Below are 19,234 nucleotides of genomic sequence, written 5' to 3' on the forward strand. Positions count from 1 at the left end.
ACCCATTATCAGGTCAAGACATGCAAAAAAAAAAAAAGAGACGCGATGGGTGGAAAAGCTAGAAAACTTTTTGTAAATTCTTTTTAATGCTTTTTAAATACTCTGTTAATCCCATAAGGGAAACCACCGTGTGTCTTTATCCCATATGTTAAACAATCCAGGGATTAACACTGTACAATTATATCCTCTGATCACAACATCCTCCTTTTACCAATGCTTTAACGTTGATGACATCCACTTCAAAATAAGCCTGGTTGCAACTCACAGGCTACCTTGGAAATGTCATTTTGGTATGTGGTTCCTCTGGGGATCGAACCCAGGACCTTCTGCAGGTAAGGCAGGTGTGATAACAGCTACTACAAGTACAGTATAAGAGGCTAATTAATGGACTAATTGAAAAACAGCAGACTCACTACCAGACTCACAAATGCACTAATTTCTTCATTATTCTTCATTGAAATATTTAGACACCTCCTCCTGTCTCCACATACTTCAAAAACATAACCAAGGCTGCCCTCGCTGTCGATGTTCTGTTACTGAATCACATCAACACACAAGCTCCACACAGGAAGTGTTGAAATCACGCTGGCAAAAATATGTCACAGCCCTTGCATCACCCTTTACTCACCCACTTAGCTACAGGGCCATGTGGGCGGTGGTGGTAGTCGCACGGTGGTGCCAGCCAATCAGCACAGCCTAATGCTGGGTTGTGGCCAATGGCAGTGTGGCTGGGAGGGGATGCCCTTACTCTCTATTCACACAAAGGAAATGAGGCCATGGTATGAAATGAGTGCTTAGGTGGTTCTCTTGTCCATATTACCTTTTCTGTGTGTGGGGGGTGCATACTGGGGTAATTTGTATTTGTACACCTGCACATAATTATTTTTTTGTATATTATTAATTTTTACTTCCTAAATAAAAAAAGCTTGTTTAACACAAAGAATTACATTTTCTGGAGTGGCTCTATGATTTATTGAAATATATGTGTATATTCTGGTTTGTGATTTTTCTGATAAAATGTGAATTTAAAAATAATAATAATAATTTAATTTAATAAAATAATTTAATTATTTGATAATAATAACAAATAATAAATTATTCTTTTTAATGTCCACTTATCCTTTGAACTTTACTTACCCAGTATTTCAGAAACAAATAATAGTAATTCTAGCATCTATCTTCAGTGCTGACACCGTGCCACTAGATGGCGGTGGTGAGCGCTGAGGCCATTCTAAGCTGGTGGAGAGAAAAAAAATACACAAACAACAACCACAAGAAAACCATAAAACCAAGATGGCGGTACAAGAGACAGCTTCTCAACTGTCCATGGCTCTTAAAGTGCAAGAATATCCTACCCTAAAGGTAAATAACCACTGTAACTGACAGATATCTTTTCTGTATCTTTCCCTCTATTACCTAAGCACAACAATAGCGTCGTGACAGTTTAACAACGATGTTTAAATCCTGGGAATAGTAAAATTGACAGGGAGGCTAACGTTGACTGGGTCAGCTTAGCCTAGAGTTAGCGTCTACTATCAAAATGAGTGTTGAGCAAACACTAAAAGCAAAATATTCGAATTGATGTCGGCAGGAGGAAGCTAAATAGAATTGATTTATACCCTACTCTTAATTAGATGTTTAAATGACGAAGAATGTGTGGAGGGCCTCCCATTGTTAGCTCAAGTTAAAGCATGTTTTGGCTGGATTTTTCTTTTGCTGTGGTTTTCTGTTGAGCTGTCATTAAAACTTATACCACATTAGTGCAACGGCGATGAGGTGACATGTTCGCACTGTTTGAGATAAGATTACCTTTTGATTATTTTGAGGATATTATTTATAGTGGACACTGACAGGTTGTCAAACAACATGGTTGCCCCTTTTCTTACACCAATCCAGTGTCGGTGAAATACCACGATTTGCTTTTGCTAAAGGCAAGCTTTAAAAAACGACATTCGGTTTGCACTTAAACTCCTCTTTAAAAAATAAAGAGGAATTGTTGGGAAGCATTCACCGTAGTCAGCCCCGAAGCTCCAGGAGGCGCAGCCCCCCTTTGCGTTCACTTAGCGCAGTGTCATCACACCGTTTCTGCCTGTGTGCACCTTCAAAATGGCCAGCGACTGATACACAGGCTGCTGCCGCCGTGCACACCCTCACATGCACCGGGACTCCATTGTTCCACTTATCGTTACTGCGACATTACATGTGCTAGACGAAGTTTAATCAAATCCGGGTCGGCTTCTGTCTTCAATCGTGTCTGGGAGAAAAGACAGCGTCGTCATTTTTAAAAGCAGGGTGAGTATGGCAGCGTTTGTGGTGAATTATTGTCTGTATGATTAGTTAAGGTTGTCTGTGTTAAGAACCTACAGGTTTGTTTTTTCACGTTGGTCTGAATTTGGTGCTGCACTGAGGAAAGTGACACATGATTGGAACCATTTTAAGACGATGTATATTATATAATTGGAATCAAATGAGAGTTCAGAGTAGAGCTATACTGAGCAGAACTATGATGTCATCATGTGATGTGACGAGGATAACTGAGGGATATGCTAATCTGCATTGGAAGAAGATTACATTATATGCTAAATTTTATTGCCCTTGAAGATTCTTTTGTATTCTGTCCCCAATCAATTTAAAGTAAGGTTTACCTGAATCATACTGTAGGAACATCAACACTACAATGTTCATATCATATAATTACATTTACCTTTACCTTTTTTGCATAATGGAGCAAGTGAGTGATTGAAACCATCTTTAATGAGTAAAAGGGTGTAGTGGAATGTGCAGGTGTCTGGTTTAGTTAAAATAATCCCCAAAGGGATAAATAAAGTTCTATCTATCTAACTATCTATCTAAAGATATCTATCTATCTATCTAAAGATAGATAGATAGATAGATAATGTGTATATTTATATGAAGACATCTTGTTTCAGACCTGACTGTCTTGTCAAGTCTGGCAGTTAAAAGGGCATGTTTTTAAATTTAGAGTTGCATAATCCAGTCTATAGAACCCTTTATAGATTGTTATAGAAGGCTCACTTATCAGCTAGGATCAGCTATTACGTCTGTTAAAGGTAAAGTAGGGAGAAATCTCTAGTTCGTGTTTATAAACACAGAGTACATTACAGTGTGGCCTTGTATTGCTCCAGAAGGTTCTATGAACATGATATAAAGAACAATGGATATTTTTTTCCTCAGCTGTAAGTACTATGATAACCCACTGGATATGTTTAAAACATATAATGAAAGGCCAAGATATTGCCATCTTCACAGGGTACTGTATAGCTCCCCTAAGCTGTAGTTCTCCAACATTGTAACAAAACTTTGGGCCTGCCATCCTGGTATCCTTTGATTTGCTTTATTGAGGTAAGTGAATCTGTTACAGTTACAATTTTCTAAACAATCAGTTGCAAATAAACACTTAAGATGTTTTTAGGCAACAAAAAATACTTAATCTGGTCACCTTATACAGTAGCTATTTTTATTGTATTGTCTATATTAAACATGTAAATGTTGAGGCTGTTTGAATGTAGTACATGTGTGGCCAGGTGGGATGGGATGTTGTCAGAAGACTTATTGATGATGGCTTTTTCAAGCTAGGTATAAACTGTCAGGGAGAGGTGAGGTCACCAAGGACAGATTATAATGCCATGTCTGAACATGGACCTTCAGTCAGTCTAGAACTGCAGAATGAAACTGCACCTTGAATTGGCAGATATACACAATAAAATAAAATATTAAAATTGCATAAGCGTATGTGCAGCTCCACCAGCTGTCATTACATTTCTGGTCATACAGTCTGAGGCATATGCACCAGATGTTTTATAAATATTTAATGCTTTATCTGTATTTGCATTTGCTTTTTTGTGCTGTAGTAATTCCATTTACCTGCTCTTGAATTTCATTGCCACATAATTATTAGTTGTTCTAGAGCCAAGTTTGTCAATATTTCCCAATCACAAAGTCACTTTTTAAGCCTGTCTGATCTCTAAGTAACCACCCAGAGTGGATATGATGCCCATGTTGTTTTAAGGCAAATCTACGCCAACCTTTCTATTTATTTATTTATTTTGTTCCCATTTTTGTGTACATTACTGTGCTGTTGTGAGGCCTTTGTCGGGTTCTTTGTGCAATCAAGTATCCAAATCACATGGTGCTAATCTGGCTTACAATTTCTTCAAATACAGATGGAATTGCTGGATCCTCTATAAAAGCAGTCCTATTTCTCCCTCATGCAACACTTGGCTGTAACTTGAGACAAAATGGCAGCAGGACTTGAACAGGGAAGGAGGGAAGGCAGGGATTCTCACAGCATTCATCCTTGTATTAAACCAGCAGACACAATTAATATTCTAGGAACGGACATCTTGAAGTTGATGAGGCTGAGACTGAGGGTCTTTGTGGCCTGGCAGCTGGACTGTCGATTGTGGGGCAGGAAGTGATTGAGGACGTCAGTGAGGAGACATCAAAAATCTGAATCAAGTGATGTTCCATTTCCATATTTTATACTTTAGCAAAGAGCTGAACACATGCACACATTGCTTAGTCAGTCTTCAGCTTTTAGAGATATGCTATGACACAAAGGCAATGATATCGGTGTTAAGTAAAACACATGTAACTAAGCATAGACCTGTTTTAAGGATGTGGTGAGAATGGCACAGAAGGTCTTAAGGAAAAGATCTGTAGATGAAATAGAACAAAGATCTCCTTTTAACTCTTAATTAAAACTGTTTAATGTGGTTCACAGCTTCACAGACACATTTGACACATAATTAGAAAGCAAGTTTTACGTAACACACAAAAACAATTATTTCTGAAAATTATAGATGCACCGATTGCAATTTTTTTGGAAACTGTGACTTGCTGATACCAATCTTAGCTAAATTTGTTTCCTTCAAAGGACAGCATGTACAAAAGTAAATGTTCTTTAGAGCAAAATGTTGTAATTGTGACACATATCCCACAAACTGCACTCACTCACAGATTCCCTTTTTAGTTCCACAACCTTTCAAAATAAAGTGCTTGGTGACTGGAATGACGTACTAAATGGAAATGACTTCATGGGAACCCAAATCCCTGGCTTTTATTTGCCACAGTCTGGATAATCTGTGTCTATCCATTGAGTAGTTAAACCCAGTATGGGCATTATAGTAATGTTACTTGTGGAATCATCAGTGATAAAATGAATTTTTGCTTTAGCCAACAGCAGACCGTTTAAGTTCATGCCATGTCATGACTTGAGGTAGCTTGATGATAGTGTTTTAAGTGTTTGTAGACCTGAACAACTGTGTGGTGGCTCCCCTACAGTTCACTTTATTGGTATATAACAGATAGTGAGCTTGGTGCTTTTACTGTAAAGTACTTTCAAGGTAACGACACGTTAACCTCAGCTCAGTCAAAGCTTTTCTCCTGTTCTCTGAACACACAGAACACATGTAAAAAACAAACAAATCGGCAGCAAAAAGAGAAATACAGGCACGGTGAGCCATGGCCAATCGCTGGTCAGGGCAGATCCAGCTGGAAATAGGTCAAATCCAGTCACTGGATGGTCGGATGGAACATCTCTACTCAAAACCCTGTGAAATTACAAGTTAATTTAGAGAAACATGTTTGTTTTGCTCTTTATGACACGCCAATCTGAACTGTGACTCTGAACTTCAAGCTAATGAGTGTTTAATTCTAGGTTAGCCTTGAGGAAAATAATTACCTTTGCGTATTATTAGAAGAGTACATAGTGCCACTGGCAAAAATGAAAATCTAAAAATGTCTAAAGAAACACGACACAAGTGCATGATATAAGTAATCTGTAATTAAAGTGTCAGAAGTGACGGCCATTCAGGAATAGATAAAAAAATAATGTTGGTGGAATGATTCAGTAGACAAACATCTTAAGAAGACCACATTGAATGTTATTGACTGTTCTATATCAAGTCTGTGGACTAAGCTGAGACTGTGGTCTAATTCTGGAAGACCATTAAAACCTGAAGTCATAACAACTTCAAAGTCACACCTGTTCCTAAAGGTGATGCCTGATTTAGTCATTAGGTCTAAGTCATTTAGGTCCAATATTTTGAGACTATTTTGTTCATGAGTTGTAAAAATATTAATTCAGAACTACATATTTTTCCTATCAGCTGTCAAAGTTGGATATTTAGGTATCCTTCAGCTAAGAATCCCCCAATGGTCTTGTCTCCACAGGTGCCCTACGAGACTCTGAACAAGCGTTTCAGAGCAGCTCAGAAAAACATCGACCGGGAGACGAGTCACGTGACCATGGTGGTGGCGGAGCTGGAAAAAACCCTCAGCAACTTTCCAGTGGTAGATTCTGTTGTGTCATTGTTGGATGGGGTGGTGGAGAAACTTAGTGCCCTGAAAAGAAAGGTAAGAGATACAGACATGGACACAAATGGAAACTAATCTGTTCAAGCTCTAATACAGTCAGTGTGCATTATCATCACAGTATGATCTGTATTTGGCTTTAAATTCTGGCAGCAGAGCTGTGAGTGAACAATGTTAGCCCAGATCCTGCCTAAATCTTTACTCTTCTTTGAAGAGCACACATCCATCAGACAAAGTGACTACTAAGAGAACATGAAGCAGCTATGATTATATTTCCAATATCTGTTGTTATAACTCAGATCATGCATAACATAAAGGGCAGGTGTTCAATCATCTCAATACTAGTGCCTTCCTGTTTGTGGCCCTTATGACGAACACACACAGTGACAGTTGATTCTTGTTCTTTCCACATGGATTTTTTTTTGTTAACTCTCCAAGTTAACTTTGAAGAAAGTAACAAGAACGTTGACTGAATAACAGCACATGCACATTTACAAAGAGTTGACATCTAAGAATTCACATAAACATAAATTGACGGGGAAGCTCTGGTCACACAGAAATCATCAAGATTTTTTTTTATCTGATCTGTGCATGTTTGTCCTGGAATCATCAGGATGTGTGTCTACCAAATAATTCCAACTCTAACTTTTTCTTAGCATATTTTTAACTAAATTGCCTTGACTATCATTTGTTTGGTGCAGGCCGCAGAGTCCATTCAAGCCGAAGATGAGAGCGCAAAACTCTGCAAGCGTCGCATTGAGCACCTTAAGGAACACAGCAGTGACCAGCCGGCCTCGGTCAATCTGTGGAAGAAGAAACGCATGGACCGCATGATGGTGGAGCATCTGCTTCGCTGTGGTTACTACAATACAGCAGTTAAACTGGCCAGACAGAGCGGTATAGAGGTAGGCTTACTGTCTTGTTATATCTGTGATGAAGAGGTTCTGTTATCAAATCCCCATTTTTTTGGTCTGATAACACATTTCCTGGACTTTTTGTGTAGGATCTGGTGAACATTGAGATGTTCCTCACAGCTAAAGAGGTGGAGGAGTCTCTGGAGAGGCAAGAAACAGCCACCTGTCTTGCCTGGTGCCACGACAACAAGTCTCGCCTTCGTAAGATGAAGGTAGTGTGTATATGCTCGCAGAAATACATAGTGAGGTAACTTCTTGTATGTTTTGGACTCCAGTATAAGTGTCTGAGCTACCAAATATATGTTTAAGTGTCTGAGCTATATCTATATCTTTATCCTTCAATTTACGCCAGCAAGAAAAAAAATTTTGAAAAATTAAAAAAGCAGCTTCATGACCTCTTTGATAATTAATAGGAGAGTAATATTAAGCCAGGTAGGAACTATGCTGTGCTGTAATCAAAAGACCTTCCAAGTTATTGAGACTATTTCTGAGATGCAACCATAAAATAGATTTTTGGGAGCAGTAGTAGTTCTCTCCGTTTAATCTCTTTATCTTCACTGGAGCCTACAATGCAAATGCCTTCTGAATCATTTCTTGTTTACGTTTTGACTTTCTTTGGCAGAGTTGTCTGGAGTTTAGTCTGAGAATCCAGGAGTTCATCGAGCTCATCAGACAAAACAAACGCATGGATGCAGTGAGGTATTGAGACCAATTTTTATTTACAATACCTCACTCTAATCCAGTAGATGTGGAAATATTTTATTTTTAATTGTAGCCCAATTTAAAGCATTTTATCTGTGTTAGACATGCAAGGAAACACTTCAGCCAAGCAGAGGGTGGGCAGTTGGATGAAGTCCGGCAGGTGATGGGGATGCTGGCCTTCCCGTCAGATACGCACATCTCTCCATACAAGGTAAGATTGTCTTTTTACAATCATTACGTTCTTGTTTTAGTATTTACAAACGCCTTCAAGTAGATGATGTACTTTAGCAGCAGAACAACCACTAGATGTCTCTGTTATCTGCTTTGAAAGCTTGGATTTGTCCTTGGGTTGTTATTCACCATCCTTAGAAGCAGGCTGAGAAATTTGATTTCATCCTTGCATCAGTACAACATTGATTTATTCAAAAAAAGCATTAAGAAAGAAGAGGATGCTGTTATATAATCATGCTACTGCATCTCGGCTTTCTCCTGCACAATTAAAGCTGAACTTATCATTAGAATGCCTTATTGTAACATAAGTTATCAGACTGTTGGTATGATGTAATTAAAGAAACAACTTTCAAAGACCAAACGACACAACCTGATAAAACGATTGCACGCTTTCATGTTTAGATTGATGGACACTTTAAAGACAGGGTCTTGAAATCTGCAAATACCAGCCTGACAGGGTACTGATGTTGATCAGCAGATTCCCTCACCCCCCCCCCCCCCCCCCCCCCTCAAGGGAAGAACCCGGATACACAGGTCTGCCACACCTGTGTATTGTTACAAACAGGAATTACTGGCTTTATTGGTGTAGAAATCTGTCTTTTTTCCCCTCACTCTTGTGTCAGGATCTTTTGGATCCAGCTCGCTGGAAGATGCTGATCCAGCAGTTCCGATACGACAACTACAGACTGCATCAGCTTGGAAATAATTCTGTCTTCACTATAACTCTACAGGCTGGTCTGTCTGCCATCAAGACACCGTATCCTAAATGAAATAAAGTATTTCACATCCTAGCACACAGATGTTGTTAATCTACTGCTGCCTCCATCAGTACGTTCAGTTGTGTAAATGTGTGACTCTAGTGTTAAAATGTTCTGCTGGGATTTAACTCAGTCACACAGACTTGTCAAAGGAAGCAGGCGTAGAAAATCAGCTTCAGTATCTCTCTGAGCAAATATTGTCAACCTTCTATTGGCTCTTGGGCAGATATAAATTAACGTATTAACTTTAATTGTTAAAAGATAATTGTTAGACTCTGGTTTTCTCTTTTTCTATCTAGTCTTTGATTTAATTTCGTCCTTGCTGTTTACCAAGTGTTTGTTTGTAAGACATAATCAGGACACTGTGTTGTTCCTTAATTTCATTTGATTGCAGTCAATGCTACAAGGAGGATGGTACCTCCAAGAACCCAGACTGCCCCGTGTGCAGTAAATCTTTAAACAAGTTGGCCCAACCTCTTCCAATGGCGCACTGTGCCAACTCTAGACTAGTGTGTAAGATCTCTGGAGAAGTTATGAATGAAAACAACCCTCCAATGATGCTTCCTAATGGATATGTTTATGGTTACAATGTAAGTGACTAACAAATACCACAATTTCAAAGCTATTTTTGTCAAATTAATTTCTCATAACTATCATGTGTTAGGCTTATTGTCTTTTTTGTTTTTCTCTTTCAGTCTCTTTTGTCCATTCGTCAAGATGACAAAGTGATTTGTCCCAGAACCAAAGAAGTCTTCAACTTCTCTCAGGCTGAGAAGGTCTACATCATGTGATCCCTCAGACAAAGTTGTACATGATTAAAATGATCGTTCATCACCCTACTCCCAAAGTCACAGGTGGAGCTGTGATCTTACGACCTTCCACCCCCCCCCCCCCCCCCCATATACACACAAGTAAAGTAACACAACGGCCCCGTCTACGACCGACCCCTTGACACCTTCTCCTTCCAACTGTGTATCACAGAAACAACTGTGTGCTCCTTTCATGCAGTTTTCTCTGTAGTTAGGAGTCGTTTGATCAAATTCATTCAAGCACATGGACACTGTCACTGTTTTCATCACCTTTTTGGGCCTTCACTCTGAAGATTAGAGACTTTAGACAAAGGACTGAGGAGGTAGAAACCTGATAGGTAGATGTTAAATTTTACTACAAAATAAAACTGTTTAGGGTTCCTATGCCTTCTTTTCTCTTTTCACTAGTCACGTTTCTTTGTACTGCTGTCTGATTGTGATCATTCACCACATGTATGACATTTAACATGAGAATGGGTGTTTTTTTGGGAGGGGGGTGGTATGGCTAACTGGTCTGAAAAGTAGCGTCTTTTCTATGTGATGCATGCTGTTGTCTTCTAGCCATGTTCCTGTTGGATTTTTAAATCTGTGTGTTAAATATTTAATTTAAAATTGGCCCAAATATAATTCTGCATTTTACTTTGCTCGAGAACTGGAGCCCAAATCGGCATCAGAAGGCTCCTATTCATATGTAAACATTGATACAATTGGTAGTAGTCGAGGATGTTTTACAACAGCAGTGATGCACATGCAAATCAACCTATCAGAAGGACTGCTGTTCTCTTGTCCTCTTTTTAAAGTGGAACTTATCCTTCCTGGGGAAAACATTTCCAAAATTTCACATTTCCACAATTTTGGGAAAAATAATGATGGTGTTAGTACCATAAAAATAATGGTGTTAGTACCATAAACATCACACATTGTTTCCAAATTGTATTTGATGTATTTTTTCACTAAAAAATGTCTTCCTTTTTGTATATTTGTCATGTTGGACTAGAATCCACTTGTTTTGTGATTACATTTTCACTGAAGATGGGATGAGACCTATTTTAAAATTTATTAACATACTTTGGTAATTTAAATACCATGTTATCACTTATAATTTGACCAGTTTATTTCTGAATGGAGCAACAAAATAAAGGACTCTGTCAACATTTTTCATCCGCTTATGTTAAAGCTAGAGCTTGTGTTTACAGACTGAAAAAGATGCAGACGCAGCTATCTGATTTCAAAGCAAAGTACAACTTTAAAGCCTAAGATCTGCAATTGAGGAGATGACAGCATTATTGTTTTTACAACAAGATTGTTGTTTCTCTTCTGTAGACTATATGTATTTCTGTGAATTAGACTGGGTTCGTGAACAACATGATCAAAAATGTTGACAGGGTTGTTGACTTTGCTGAAAAGGGTGCACAGATATATCATGAAAATGACAAATTATTATTATTATTTCTCATTTGTGTCCCTTAATGAACCTGTAAAGACAGATGGCCTTGTGTTTGTGTTGGTAGAATAGATAAGAAACTGTTTGAGCAATATGTCTCATAAATATTTCACTGATACTTGCTTTTAGTACTTTGCTTGTTGCTCTTTTGACTTGCATTTCCAAATTAAAATGATCCCAGTTAGCATTTGAATATGGAAATGCAAAGGCTCTGTTTACCATCTTTTTATAGTTCTGGTGTAAGTTAAGTCACAATTGCCCTCCTTTGGGTTTTTGTCCAGTATATCAAAATTGCTGATTCACTTAACATAACTTGTGATAGTGATGCTCTGCTTTTAACTTTTCACCAATGTGAGAAAGGGGCAGCTTAAGCGTCCAGGGAGCAGAGTGTGGCGACGGTGCCATGCTCAAGCACCTCAGTGGTAACTTGGCAGCTGTAGGACTCAAACCTGAAACCTTCCAGAACCAAGTCTGTTCCCTTAACCACCAAGCCCACCGCTGCACCATCACTTAAACTAAACCAAACAGAAAGAACTGACCTGGGAAAGAAAACCAGCTATAAATACATTATTGTATAAATGAGTTATTCCTAAATAATGAGGCAAACTCATTTCTGGGTAAGTTGGTGTCTTAAATTGCTTAGGTATCTTGATATAACCAAAATATCTTTACACTTTTCTATAACCTTAAAATAAAACCTGTGGTGTGCTTTATATATAACTGAATTTCACTTTCAATTTGTTGACAAATATCATTTTTTTAATAGTCAAAACATAAAAAGGCTTTTGAATTGAACCGTTTCTGCATTTTCAAAGATACGTTTTGAGTTAAGCTAGCCAAGTTCTGTGGTATATTTCTTAGTTTATAATTACATTTTACTTTGTGTTGGTTAGACAACAAATGTCTTAATAGCCAAACATCCAAATAAATAAATCAACCAATAAATCATTCATACATTTTGGAAGACACTGCGAAACAAATTTCTTCATTATTCATTAAATACACATTTTGGGTAAATTAGCACTTTATTTCCCAACTCAGTGTTTGATAATAGTGATTTATTAAATAATACATTTCATCTACAGTACTAATTGAGCCACAACAGAAAGCGATAGATGTGATGTTTTGTCACATAACACATTTTTATAATGAAGCATAAAAACGTCCCCTTTATTTTTAGATACGTTTTTAAAATCGTGGAATAATCTAACAATCGAATTCGAATATGTTTTTAATTCATTGAACATTCGAAGACGTTTCTTTGTTTAAAGAAAACTGCCTGTGATACAAAGGAAAGCGTGTAACAGTGTCACACCGGAAAAGGCGGTGTTAGATTACGTGGTCGCTCTCCAACTCTATAAAACCCAGCCTTGCTTTGCTTTCGCCACCATTTTGAAATCGTCGGTCAGCAGTTAAGGTAAACGAGATAAGACATCGTCATTGTTCCAAAATGAGCGAACAGCTTTGCAAACTATTTGTTGGTGGCCTGAATGTCGACACCGACAACAACAGCCTGCGGAAACACTTCGAGCAGTTCGGTACTCTCACCGACTGCGTGGTCGTCACCAACAAGCAGCTGCAACGGTCCCGTTGCTTCGGCTTTGTCACTTACGCTTCGCCAGAGGAGGCCGACGAGGCCATGAAAGGCAGGCCACACACCGTCGACGGTAATGCCGTCGAGCTGAAGCGGGCCGTTGCAAGGGAAGACGCAAACAAACCAGAAGCCCTTGCAAAGGTTAAGAAAATATTCGTTGGCGGCCTTAAAGATGACATCGAGGAAGAACATTTGACCAACCACTTCAGTCAATACGGTGAGGTGGAGAAGTCCGAAGTCATCTCAGAGAAGGAAACCGGAAAGAAGCGAGGTTTCGGCTTCGTGTACTTCACCGAGCACGATTCGGCCGACAAGTCTGTAGTGGTGAAATTCCACACAATCAACGGACACAAGGTTGAGGTGAAAAAGGCCCTGACCAAGCAGGAGATTCAGGCTTCCGGCAGGAGCAACATGGGGATGGGCGGAAGAGGCGGTAGAGGAGGCATGAGAGGGAATCAAAATGGCTACGGTAACAGGGACTATGGCGGAAACTACAACTACGGAAATGGCGGAGGCTATGCTGGGGGCTACGGAGGAGGCTACGGCGGCGGCTACGGAGGAGGCTATGGAGACCAGGGTAGTGGATACGGTGGTGGAAACGGCTACAATGAGTTTGGTAGCTATGGCCAACATTCATCCGGGTACGGTCCAATGAAGGGTCCCTACGGGCCTCAGCGAAGCGCTGCTCCCTACAGCCGAGGTGGGGGCGGTGGCGGCGGATACCCAAGGGGAGGATATGGAGGCGGCTACTAAACGAAGACTGCTCATCGACCACCCAACCCATTTCGACTCGGTACCTGAATTCCACCGCCAAAATTCTAAATCAGTAACGGGGTGTCTGCCGTGAAAGTCGTCCACGGCAGAGATAAGGACAGAGATCCCCACTGTTCAGCCCAAACAGGTAGGAAGGTCACTTCCCAGAAAAACCTGTAGATTTCCAGCACCGCTTCAACTAGGACACATTAAAAGAATAAATGATAAAATTGATCCCTTTTATGTACCCACGCACCAATGTGTGGCTAGTCGTTTAGAATTATTTTTTTATTTGCGTTCAATCGTTATTTTTGGAACTTCTGATGTAGGTTTGTTTTTGTTGCTGATAAGTTGATACCTTTTCTTAATATTTTACATTTTAAACAGGTAGACTAGGTTGTTTATTTCTGGTGTGTTTTCATTTTGTGAGGATAAAACAGCATTTTTGTGCTTATGGATTTCAGCTGTGTTAAACTGATCACATTTATATGTATGTTATTCACATCAGTGAATCAGTGAAAAGCGGGAACACTTCAGGATCCAGTCTCTGTTCCTCCACATACTGTTTTCCAACTCCGACCATAGCTCCACAACCGAACCTGTTTATTTTCCTGTAGCAATATCCTATGTATATTGTATACTTAAATGTCTGGAGAACAAACTTACTGTTTAAACACATTGATATGCTTTATGTATGTTCTTTTTAAATAAACCAATTCTACCACGTAGCTTAGTTATCTTACTTATTTAACCAGGCTTCCTCAAGTTTATCCACAGGTTTAGAAGTGACTTCATCTCCCTCTTTATAGTTCCCAGTTTTTACCTTTACACTCAGGTGGGTGAAATGAATGAGTCTGCCCACAGCCAATGCATGTAGGCTTTGTAGGGTTTGACAATTAATTTTACTTATGTGCTAATTTATTATACATTCAATTAAATATATTGAATACTTTATGTCGACATGAGGGCTCTGATATTTACCTTTGATTATTCCTACATTTAGGTGTTCTTACTTGTATTCCAGTAGGCTATCCAAGCCAAAATAGCGGTAGCAGTTTGTTTGTAGGCTACCACAGGACCCTGTTGATTACCTGGGGTCGATTGTGATAGGAGTCTGAAATATCTCTTTAGGATATCCTCATCCAGCAAACTAGGTATGTAAATCAACCTGTTTTCACTCTGTGTTGGTCAAGTATGTATGGCAAGACTGCCAGTTATATTATCTTATTTCAACTTTACTTGCTTAAATTCCTCAAACGCCTTCCTATAGCTAATTTTATATTCAAAACAAAGAGGGGAGGGTGGCTAATTTGATCTTTTCTTATTACAAAGTGGTTGGAGGGAGGCACAAACTTTGTTCCAGCTTTGAATAAGATCATGGAACAGTTGCCTCCCATTAATGAGCGTTGTCTGGTTTCTCATTGTCTTTCTCTCTCCCATCCCTGCAGGTTGCTACGGTAACCTTGGCCTGAGGACTTCGCCCTATGAGCAGTCTGGTGTTTCAATGCTGCTGGGGGAAGGAGGAGTGGTCATGTGTACTCCCCCACAGGTGAAGTCAGTTTCCAATGGGACTTCAGCATGGTCAACATGCGTTATTGATGTGCTTTTATCCCAATTTATTAAGACATCTTCCTTTAGGTGAACAAGTGACCCATGTCACAAGGATTACTTCCGCAGATTTTTTTTAAATAAAGATATTTATTTATACCTCAAGTGTGGCACCTATATTACCAGTTCTGTTGTTTGTTCCATTATTGATCTTCATCAAAAGGTATGAACTTGGTCACTATTCCTAAAGAGAACTTGTGTGACTATAAGTTCTATTTATTCTTTTTGAAAAGGTAAGCTTAATAATAGCAAAAATTGCTAATTTACATAAATGTTACTGGTAAAATTGAATTGACACTGACTAATAGAGTAAATTGCTACAAGCTTAACCCACTTAAAATAGTTTACTTTGTAACTCTGCTAAACTACAAATTAAAAAATGTATACATAAGTATCTTCTGATTATGGTTGACCCATATTATTAAAGCGAGGTGTTAAGATCCTTAGAGGTGTAGTTTTAAATCTCACAGCCTTGATATTTTTTTTTGTCATAAGCTGAAACAAGGACTAGTTTACATAATGATCTATGGATGTTTTCATTCGGAAGGCCCAAATGGTGGTCAGTCAGTGTACATCAAATCAGTCTTGTCAATTAGGTTAAGGATTTTTGTTCTCTCGTAACACGGAGTGCATCCTGCTTGTGCCCTTATTTATTTTATTTATTTTTTTAAATTCTTCCTAAGATTTAAGTAATGAGTTTTCTGATACATCCCTGTTTTTCAAGTGTTTGCTTGGTGCAATTGAGATTTGGAAACTGTGTTGGGCATTTAGCACTTTTGGTGTGGATCCAAAAATGACATTTGGACAGCAGTCATGTCATGCCCTGCTTTCAGTGAAACCACAGATGCAATATCTGGTTTCCTTGAAACTTTATCACAAGTACATCTGGGTGGTGCGTTCAAAGTAGCCCCTTTGACGACCCTTTTGCTTGACTTCTTTGCCTTGCTTTGTGTTTGGTTGCTAATTTCTTGAGTGATGAGCTAAGAAACTTAACTGTAAAGTAAAACTAACAGGAAAGGTGTAAAACTGCTTCTGCAGCATTCCAGAAGATGAACCGTACTCCGTTCACATTAGATCTGCAATGTGGTATATTGGATCCAGTAAAAACAAAGAAGGTACGACGCCACTACATGAGTGGAAAAGGTAGTGTAATGCTACTGATTTAGAACTAGAAAAAAGGAATACATACTACACAACATGTAGATTGAAAACTATTAAGTGATAAGCCAAGCCAATCACAACAGTACTACACAAAAATCAAGCTCTAAAAGGAAGAATTGACTTTGTTTAAACAACACTGAAACTGACTACTGTGGCAGTGTTGTATATTTTTAGAAAGTAAGTTAGATGTGAACAACTCAAAAAACATTGTCTCACTGGAGAACAACAAAAAGGGCCAGTAACACTAAGAGGATCTTTTTCCAACACCTAAAAATATATAGATAATCCTGTAATCTATGTTTTACATACATAAGATATTTAATGTACTTAAATCCTGGATTATGCTTTAATAATCAACCATGGAAAGGTTTGCATTTTTCTAAGAAAAGGGGTTTTATATGGAAGTGTTGTAACCCAATCCAGTTTTTTTTTTTCGTCAATTGATTAGAGGACTTTTTTTTTCGTTTATTGTGTTTGTCCACGTGTAAAACGTGCAGAACGGAATTTGTTATCATGAACCTTGTGTTGTAATTACAATTTTTTTCTGCCTTAGGAATAATAGCCGTTTGTTATAGCTATTGATAACTCTTAATTCCAGTTGTTATAGCAAATGTAAGTAAGGAAACTGGGATCCGCACTTTACACAAGATTTCCGATTGCACCTGAAAGCAGCTGCAATGAGTATTGCTCGTCAGTCAAAGTAGGCGGTGCTTTTTTCAAAACGGACAAATCAACGTGTTTTACGTGAGAGGTCGGCATTGCGTCAGACGGAACGCCTTGACGTCGTTGATTGAAGAAGAAGAGGAGGGACGCTCTGGTTTGTCCCTTCCATCCACAGAAGAGAGTCAGTCATGTCGTCGCAACTCTGTAAGCTTTTTGTCGGAGGGCTGAATGTGGAGACAACGGACGATGGCCTCCGCTCTTACTTTGAACAGTACGGAACCCTCAGCGATTGCGTAGTGGTGATGAACCAAGGCCTCGGCCGTTCCCGCTGCTTCGGCTTCATCACCTACTCGACGCCGGAGGAGGCCGACGCAGCAATGGCGGTTAAGCCACATGTGATCGACGGCAACAACGTGGAGCTGAAAAGGGCCGTAAAGCGAGAGGACGCCAACAAGCCCGAGGTCCTCGCTAATGTGAAGAAGATCTTTGTCGGAGGCGTCAAAGACCACATGGAGCCCGATAACCTGAGTCAATACTTCTCCCAGTACGGTGTGGTGGAGAAGGTGGAGATCATCTCTGACAAGCAGACCGGCAGGAAGAGGGGCTTTGGCTTTGTCTTCTTCGAGGACACCGATTCTGCCACAAAAGCGGTGCTGACCAAATTCCACAACATCGAGGGAAACCAGGTAGAGGTTAAGAAAGCTCTGACTAAGCAGGAGCTTGGTGGTCCAGGCGGAGGAAGAGGAGGAAGGGGGCGCGGGAGAGGGATGCCGAACTTCGGCGGCGGGAGAGGAGGCGGCGGTGGCTTCAGAGGAGGCTACGGCGGCGGTAACTACGGAGGTGGTTACGGCTATGGTGGGGGTTACAACAATGGTGGTGGAGGAGGATACGGGGGTTACGAAGGGTACGAGGATTACGACAACCAGATGGGTGGTGGGTACGATAACGGTGACTTCGGGCAGGGGTATGGACAACAGCAGGCCAATTATGGTCCAATGAAGGGGGGCAACTATTCCTACCGGAGCGGGGCTCCTTACAACAGAGGCGGGGGTGGAGCTGCAGCTCCTGGTGGTGGCTACGGCAGAGGGGGATTCGGTGGAGGTTATTAGATCTCCATCTACCCACAGTGGGATGTTCATTGGGAAAATTCTGAATTCAACAAACTTGAGACTACACAGACTCGTGGCGCAGTCCAGGTGGTAGTGCCGAAGGGCTTTTGTTCTTCGTGTATGTTGTAAGAGACTGTGCCCATCACCCACACAGAATGAATGAGATTCTGACCCCCCGCCCCCCCACTACCTTCGCCCGGAGCCCATATGTCCTCTTCTCCATCCACAACTAATGGACTTTACAGTTAATGTTAAATAGTACTTTTGTTATGTTCTTGGTCTTTTTTTAATTGATTATAAAAAAACTATCACTCAGTCACTGCTTCTCATCTCCTATTTTAATGTCTATCTTGCGAACCACCATGCGTTACTTTTGCATCATAAACTCAGGGTTTTCCGTGGAGCTGGAGGCAGTGTTCGGCAGCATGGATGGGACTCGCCTGCTTGAGTTTCTTGATCTTAAAAAACCTTGTTGCTTTTTTTTTTGAGAAATTCTGTTCAGTTCTGTTGTTGGTTGTACTGTAAATTAACATTTCCCTGCCTTTCCCGTCCCAGGCATATAAGCCTTTGTTTAGATTAAAACTGTTTGGAATCCATGTGTTCAGTTTGCCCATATGTTTTATTCTGCTTTTATTAAAGTTTTTAATGTTTTGAAATCTATTTAATTTTGTACTATTCATTCAAAATTTTGAAGTAATACAATACCGAGTTTTGTTCCATTTGACGACCAGCAGGTGGCAGTATAGGTTGCACATTACATCCTCTTTTGTACAACAGCCATTTTGGAACTGCTAAAGAGGGCATGGACATTGGTGTTATCATGTGCATGCTGTTGTAGGGTCAGGGTTTATCACTTTGTTTTGGCAGGTGTAAAAAAAAAAGGTACGTACAGCTGCCCAAGGTCAAAAATCAACCCCTTTGCAGGACTGTGGACATTTGGGTTTCTTGAGATTTAAAAATTAATCTGAAATGGACACTTCAACCATTTATATCCCAGTCCAAGGGGAAGAAAATAGTAGAATATTGTAGTATGAAGGTTATAGTTGTAGATTTAGGCTTTAATTTATCATATTATAGTATACCCATACTGTACCTTGCAATCTAGTAGTGGTTTTTACATGATGTCACAATCCTTAAGATCATCTATAAAGT

General features: G+C 39.7%; 3 protein-coding genes across 5 annotated transcripts; all 3 read left to right on the forward strand.

Moving 5' to 3' along the window:
- Positions 1 to 1,222: 1,222 nt before the first annotated feature.
- maea (macrophage erythroblast attacher, E3 ubiquitin ligase) lies at positions 1,223 to 11,395 on the forward strand. 3 transcript variants are annotated; one of them, XM_008326559.3, is made up of 10 exons: positions 1,275 to 1,362; positions 4,185 to 4,479; positions 6,196 to 6,378; positions 7,038 to 7,241; positions 7,340 to 7,462; positions 7,873 to 7,949; positions 8,055 to 8,163; positions 8,807 to 8,940; positions 9,336 to 9,531; positions 9,637 to 11,395. In XM_008326559.3, the coding sequence occupies exons 3-10, from the start codon at positions 6,271 to 6,273 to the stop codon at positions 9,730 to 9,732; spliced, it is 1,047 nt and encodes a 348-aa protein (XP_008324781.1). In that variant the 5' UTR covers positions 1,275 to 1,362; positions 4,185 to 4,479; positions 6,196 to 6,270; the 3' UTR covers positions 9,733 to 11,395. The 3 variants fall into 3 exon arrangements, with proteins under 3 accessions (XP_008324779.1, XP_008324781.1, XP_024919092.1); XM_008326557.3 differs by lacking the exon at positions 4,185 to 4,479 and having other exon boundaries at positions 1,223 to 1,362; XM_025063324.1 differs by lacking the exons at positions 1,275 to 1,362; positions 4,185 to 4,479 and adding an exon at positions 1,400 to 2,292.
- Positions 11,396 to 12,559: 1,164 nt separating this feature from the next.
- On the forward strand, positions 12,560 to 15,253 carry LOC103390630 (heterogeneous nuclear ribonucleoprotein A0-like). Its single transcript, XM_008326552.3, has one exon. The coding sequence runs from the start codon at positions 12,645 to 12,647 to the stop codon at positions 13,539 to 13,541; it is 897 nt and encodes a 298-aa protein (XP_008324774.1). The 5' UTR covers positions 12,560 to 12,644; the 3' UTR covers positions 13,542 to 15,253.
- A 1,819-nt stretch (positions 15,254 to 17,072) lies between these two features.
- On the forward strand, positions 17,073 to 18,731 carry LOC103390629 (heterogeneous nuclear ribonucleoprotein A0-like). Its single transcript, XM_008326551.3, has one exon. The coding sequence runs from the start codon at positions 17,162 to 17,164 to the stop codon at positions 18,080 to 18,082; it is 921 nt and encodes a 306-aa protein (XP_008324773.1). The 5' UTR covers positions 17,073 to 17,161; the 3' UTR covers positions 18,083 to 18,731.
- The last annotated feature ends 503 nt before the right edge of the window (positions 18,732 to 19,234 follow it).

The sequence above is a fragment of the Cynoglossus semilaevis genome, chromosome 15 (assembly GCF_000523025.1).
Source record: "Cynoglossus semilaevis isolate Cse_v1.0 chromosome 15, Cse_v1.0, whole genome shotgun sequence".
Lineage (NCBI taxonomy): Eukaryota > Metazoa > Chordata > Actinopteri > Pleuronectiformes > Cynoglossidae > Cynoglossus > Cynoglossus semilaevis.

Coding starts and splice junctions, on each gene's coding strand:
- maea (XM_008326557.3), top strand. CDS start 1,294: ATGGCGGTACAAGAGACAGCTTCTCAACTGTCCATGGCTCTTAAAGTG. Junction 6,379..7,037: donor TTAGTGCCCTGAAAAGAAAG/GTAAGAGATACA, acceptor TGTTTGGTGCAG/GCCGCAGAGTCCATTCAAGC. Junction 8,164..8,806: donor CGCACATCTCTCCATACAAG/GTAAGATTGTCT, acceptor CTCTTGTGTCAG/GATCTTTTGGATCCAGCTCG.
- LOC103390630 (XM_008326552.3), top strand. CDS start 12,645: ATGAGCGAACAGCTTTGCAAACTATTTGTTGGTGGCCTGAATGTCGAC.
- LOC103390629 (XM_008326551.3), top strand. CDS start 17,162: ATGTCGTCGCAACTCTGTAAGCTTTTTGTCGGAGGGCTGAATGTGGAG.